This window comes from Nematolebias whitei, chromosome 2, assembly GCF_014905685.2.
Source record: "Nematolebias whitei isolate Nwh7 chromosome 2, NemWhi1, whole genome shotgun sequence".
Taxonomy (NCBI): Eukaryota; Metazoa; Chordata; class Actinopteri; order Cyprinodontiformes; family Rivulidae; genus Nematolebias; species Nematolebias whitei.
In genome coordinates, this window is record NC_056499.1 from 8,299,279 (window position 1) to 8,304,049 (window position 4,771).

Below are 4,771 nucleotides of genomic sequence, written 5' to 3' on the forward strand. Positions count from 1 at the left end.
ATGAATGGATTGGATATATTGATTGGATGGATGGATGAATGGATTGGATGGATGGATAGATAGATTCGTGCGTAATTACGCACGAGTCTTTCAAAGCAACGCCATTTAACAAAAATAAAAGAATGACTAAAAACAAAGAAAATACAACACCCTGGAGCCACTTTGCTTAAACACTGACTTTATTTTTTGTTTTTTGATATTTTAGAAATGAGTTTTGAGCTTTTACGCATTATTTTATAACTAAAAACAGCGTCCCTGATCTGTGTGGATGTTAAGAGTCAGAAGTCATAAAACGTTTTTGATGTTGTCCTTTTTGAATTTGTTTAAATACATTTGGCCAATAGACAAAACCACATTGTACTTTTTTTATCCCATCAGCCAGTCTTCTCCTTTTCTAGAAATCAATATGATTCTCAGATTATTTTTTAGCGCATCTGTTCTGCGCCTTCAGGTCTTCATGCCTTCCAGCTCCTAGCAGAAGACCGCTGGGACAATGGCCATCCACGTGGAGGGGCTCGTGGCTATCGCGGTCTTCTACCTGCTCATCCTGTTCGTGGGCATCTGGGCTGCGTGGAAGAACAAGCACTCCGGGGAGGCGGAGGGCACGGACCGCAGCGAGACCATCATGGTGGGGGGCAGAGACATCGGGCTGTTTGTTGGCGGCTTCACCATGACAGGTGAACATGGCTTCAGCCTCAGCAGGACAGTTTGAACTGATTTACTTTAACAGCTTGGTGTTTTTATTTTATTTATTATTATTATTATTATTATTATTAAGGAAACAGTTTATTTAGTTGGGTAAAAAAAAACGATTTTGTTTTAAGACATAGGTTTCTTAAATTTATGGCACCTCTTTTGGAAAACTTTTAGATTATTTTTTGTTATATGAAATACATTTTCTTTAGTCCTTCTGGGTTTTTTCTGTGTAATTCCAGCGACCTGGGTTGGAGGGGGCTACATCAATGGCACAGCTGAGTACGTCTATCTTCCGGATTATGGTTTGGCGTGGGCTCAAGCCCCCTTTGGATATGCTCTCAGCCTGGTTGTTGGTGAGTGAATTCCTTTCATTTCTGATGTTCAACATGCTGCAACACAACTTCACTGCATGGATGTGTTCCGTGCTCCTCACTGATCAGCTGCTTTATTCTCACTGACACAAACCCAGAAATTAAATCTTAAATGTCCTGATGCTGCTCACTAATCCAGGTAGATACATCTAACAAGGTTAAGTCAAGTCCTCTGGAAGGATTATTCACTGTCCAGAGGATCTGACTTAACCTTAGCTGAATTAAATTATTGTTTTTATTTATTATTATTTGAATCTAATCTGGATGGGCACAGATCTAATAATTAACCCATTTGTTTTTAAATGGGTTAATTTTGGAGCCTTGTCTTCACCTGGATCTGTGCCTCAGTTCTTGCTGCTCACTCTGTCCCAGGTGGTCTTTTTTTCGCTAAACCCATGCGCTCCAGGGGTTACGTCACCATGTTGGACCCCTTCCAGCAGCTGTATGGAAAACGTATGGGGGGGCTTCTCTTCATACCTGCACTCATGGGGGAGATTTTCTGGTCTGCTGCCATCTTATCGGCCCTCGGTGAGTTTGTTCCTCTGCAGAAAAGTAAAACTTGCTCTTATGTCATAAAAGTTCAGGGTCAGGAGGTTATGATGTCATGATGTCCTTCATCTGTTCACGACTTCAGGAGCCACTCTGAGCGTCATCGTGGACATCAACATTAAGATGTCGGTGGTTATCTCTGCGCTCATTGCCATCTTCTACACCCTGGTTGGAGGACTGTACTCTGTGGCCTACACTGATGTGGTGCAGCTCTTCTGTATCTTTGTTGGCCTCGTAGGTTCACTTTCACATTTTTCTATTCTTTAATTTTATTTTAGCAGTCACATTTACACACCCCAATTTAAATATGCCAAGTACATCAACGTATTTCTGACTGCATTTTTAAACAAGTGTGAAAAGTAAATGAGCTCGACTGTTCATTTCTAATATTTTGCATCTTCTGGATATCTTTGATTACAATTTTTAGATAACTATGCTTTTCTAAAACTTTCTTTTTGCTTAAAGTTCAGTAATTCTTATTTGTAGTATTCCAAGCCTTATTTTCTGTTAATCCATCAGTTTGTGTGTTTTGGACCTGTCTGGTTTTTCTGTTTGCAGTGGATCAGCGTCCCGTTTGCTCTGACCAACGCTGCGGTGTCCGACATCACCGTTACTGCAGTGAAGCAGGTTTACCAGTCTCCGTGGAGAGGCAGCGTCAGGACGGAGGACACCTGGGTTTGGATAGACAACTTCTGCCTTCTGGTACAGTACCCACCTCAGCTCACACTGATCACAACTCTTTCTACCTCAAGTTTAAAGTCTTAAACAACTCCTGCTGGTGATCTTTACCAACATATTTGAATAAGTCATATTTCGATAAATAATAAATTGCTCAAGATAGTTGTGAAACTTATTGATTTACTTTAACAGATGCAGGTGCTTAGCTAATTGCTTGATTGTCCGCAGAGTTTTCATTTTATTTTTTTTTTGTAATAATTTTTACTGTAAAAATTTTTTATTTTTTTTTTAAATAAGAGTGGCTCCAGTTTGTCTGAAATGGACACGTCTGTCCTGATCGTTATCCTCAAGTTGTTTTACCTTGTTTTGTTTTTTTTGTCATTGTTTTCCTTATCCAGATCATAGGTCTATCATTCACATGTGCATCTAAAAAAAATTAGAATATTGTGCAAAAGTTCAATATTTTTTGTCAGTCATTTCACAAAGTGAAACTCGTGGATTCATTACACAGAGAGCAAAATATTTCAATCTTTATTTCTTGTAATTTTGATGATTATGGCTTTCAAATAATGAAAAAACAAAATTCAGTATCTCAGAAAATTAGAATCTTCCACAGCTTTTGGTACCTTTGTCAACGTGGGCCGGTGTCGAGTTCTGCTGGAGAATGAAACCATCTCCATGAAGCTCGTCAGCAGAAGAAGCACGAAGTCTCTAAAATGTCCTGGTAGATGCTGCGTTGACCGTGGACTTGAGAAAACCCAGTGGACCAGCACCAGCAGAGGACATGGACCAAAACCATCACTGACTGTAGAAACTTCACTCTGAACATCAAACAATATGGATTCTGGACCTCTCCACTCTTCCTCCAGACTCTGGGACCTTGATTTATAAATTACATGAAACATTTACTTTCATCTGAAAAGAGACATTGGACCACTGAGCAACAGTCCAGTTCTTTGTCTCCTCAGCAGGTAAGACGCTTCTGACATCTCTGGTTCAGGAGTGGATTGACTTGAGGAATGAAACATTTGTAGCTCATGTCTAGGAATTAATTAGCTGATCAAGGTGTGACACCAGGAGTTTACAATATTGAACGTTTTCACAATATTCTAGTTTTCTAAGAAGCTGAAATTTGTTTGTTCATTATTTGTAAGTGATAATTATCACAATTAAAAGAAAAAAAACCCTTGAAATATTTCACTCTTTGTGTAATGAAATATATGAATTTCATTTACTAAAATGATTGACCAAAATAATTCTAATTTCTCAAGATGCACCTGTATGTATATGTATATATATACAGGTCCTTCTCAAAAAATTAGCATATTGTGATAAAGGTCATTATTTTCCATAATGTAATGATAAAAATGAAACTTTCATATATTTCAGATTCATTGCACACCAACTGAAATATTTCAGGTCTTTAATTGTTTTAATTCTGATGATTATGGCATACAGCTCATGAAAACCCAAAATGCCTGTCCCAAAAAATTAGCATATTTCATCCCACCAATGAAAGACAAGTGTTTTTAATACAAAAAACGCCAACCTTCAAATAATCATGTTCAGTTATGCACTCAATACTTGGTCGGGAATCCTTTTGCATGAATGACTGCTTCAATGCGGCGTGGCATGGAGGCAATCAGCCTGTGGCACTGCTGAGGTGTTATGGAGGCCCAGGACGCTTCGATAGCGGCCTTAAGCTCATCCAGAGTGTTGGGTCTTGCGTCTCTCAACTTTCTCTTCACAATAACCCACAGGTTCTCTTTGGGGTTCAGGTCAGGAGAGTTGGCAGGCCAATTGAGCACAGTAATACCATGGTCAGTAAACCATTTACCAGTGGTTTTGGCACTGTGAGCAGGTGCCAGGTCGTGCTGAAAAATGAAATCTTCATCTCCATAAAGCTTTTCAGCAGATGGAAGCATGAAGTGCTCCAAAATCTCCTGATAGCTAGCTGCATTGACCCTGCGCTTGATAAAACACAGTGGACCAACACCAGCAGATGACATGGCACCCCAGTGACTGTGGAAACTTGACACTGGACCTCAAGCAATGTGAATTCTGTGTCTCCTCTCTTCCTCCAGACTCTGGGACCTTGATTTTCAAAGAAAATGCAAAATTTACTGTAATCAGAGAACATAACTTTGGACCACTCAGCAGCAGTCCCAGGCGAGATGCTTCTGACGCAGTCTCTTGTTCAAAAGTGGCTTGACCTGGGGAATGCGGCACCTGTAGCCCATTTCCTGCACACGCCTGTGCACGGTGGCTCTGGATGTTTCTACTCCAGACTCAGTCCAGTGCTTCCGCAGGTCCCCCAAGGTCTGGAATCGGCCCTTCTCCACAATCTTCCTCAGGGTCCGGTCACCTCTTCTCGTTGTGCAGCGTTTTCTGCCACACTTTTCCCTTCCCACAGACTTCCCACTGAGGTGCCTTGATACAGCACTCTGGGAACAGCCTATTCGTTCAGCAATTTCTTT

At 40.5% G+C, this 4,771-nt stretch overlaps 1 protein-coding gene across 1 annotated transcript in view; it reads left to right on the plus strand.

Moving 5' to 3' along the window:
* The first annotated feature begins 493 nt into the window (after positions 1-493).
* The window catches only part of slc5a7a (solute carrier family 5 member 7a), a 9,133-nt gene continuing 4,855 nt past the window's right edge, over positions 494-4,771 (plus strand). The window contains exons 1-5 of the mRNA XM_037696514.1: positions 494-677; positions 936-1,049; positions 1,440-1,595; positions 1,702-1,850; positions 2,175-2,318. Of these exons, the coding sequence (XP_037552442.1) occupies positions 494-677; positions 936-1,049; positions 1,440-1,595; positions 1,702-1,850; positions 2,175-2,318 (747 nt within the window). The remainder of the gene's footprint in view (positions 678-935; positions 1,050-1,439; positions 1,596-1,701; positions 1,851-2,174; positions 2,319-4,771) is intronic.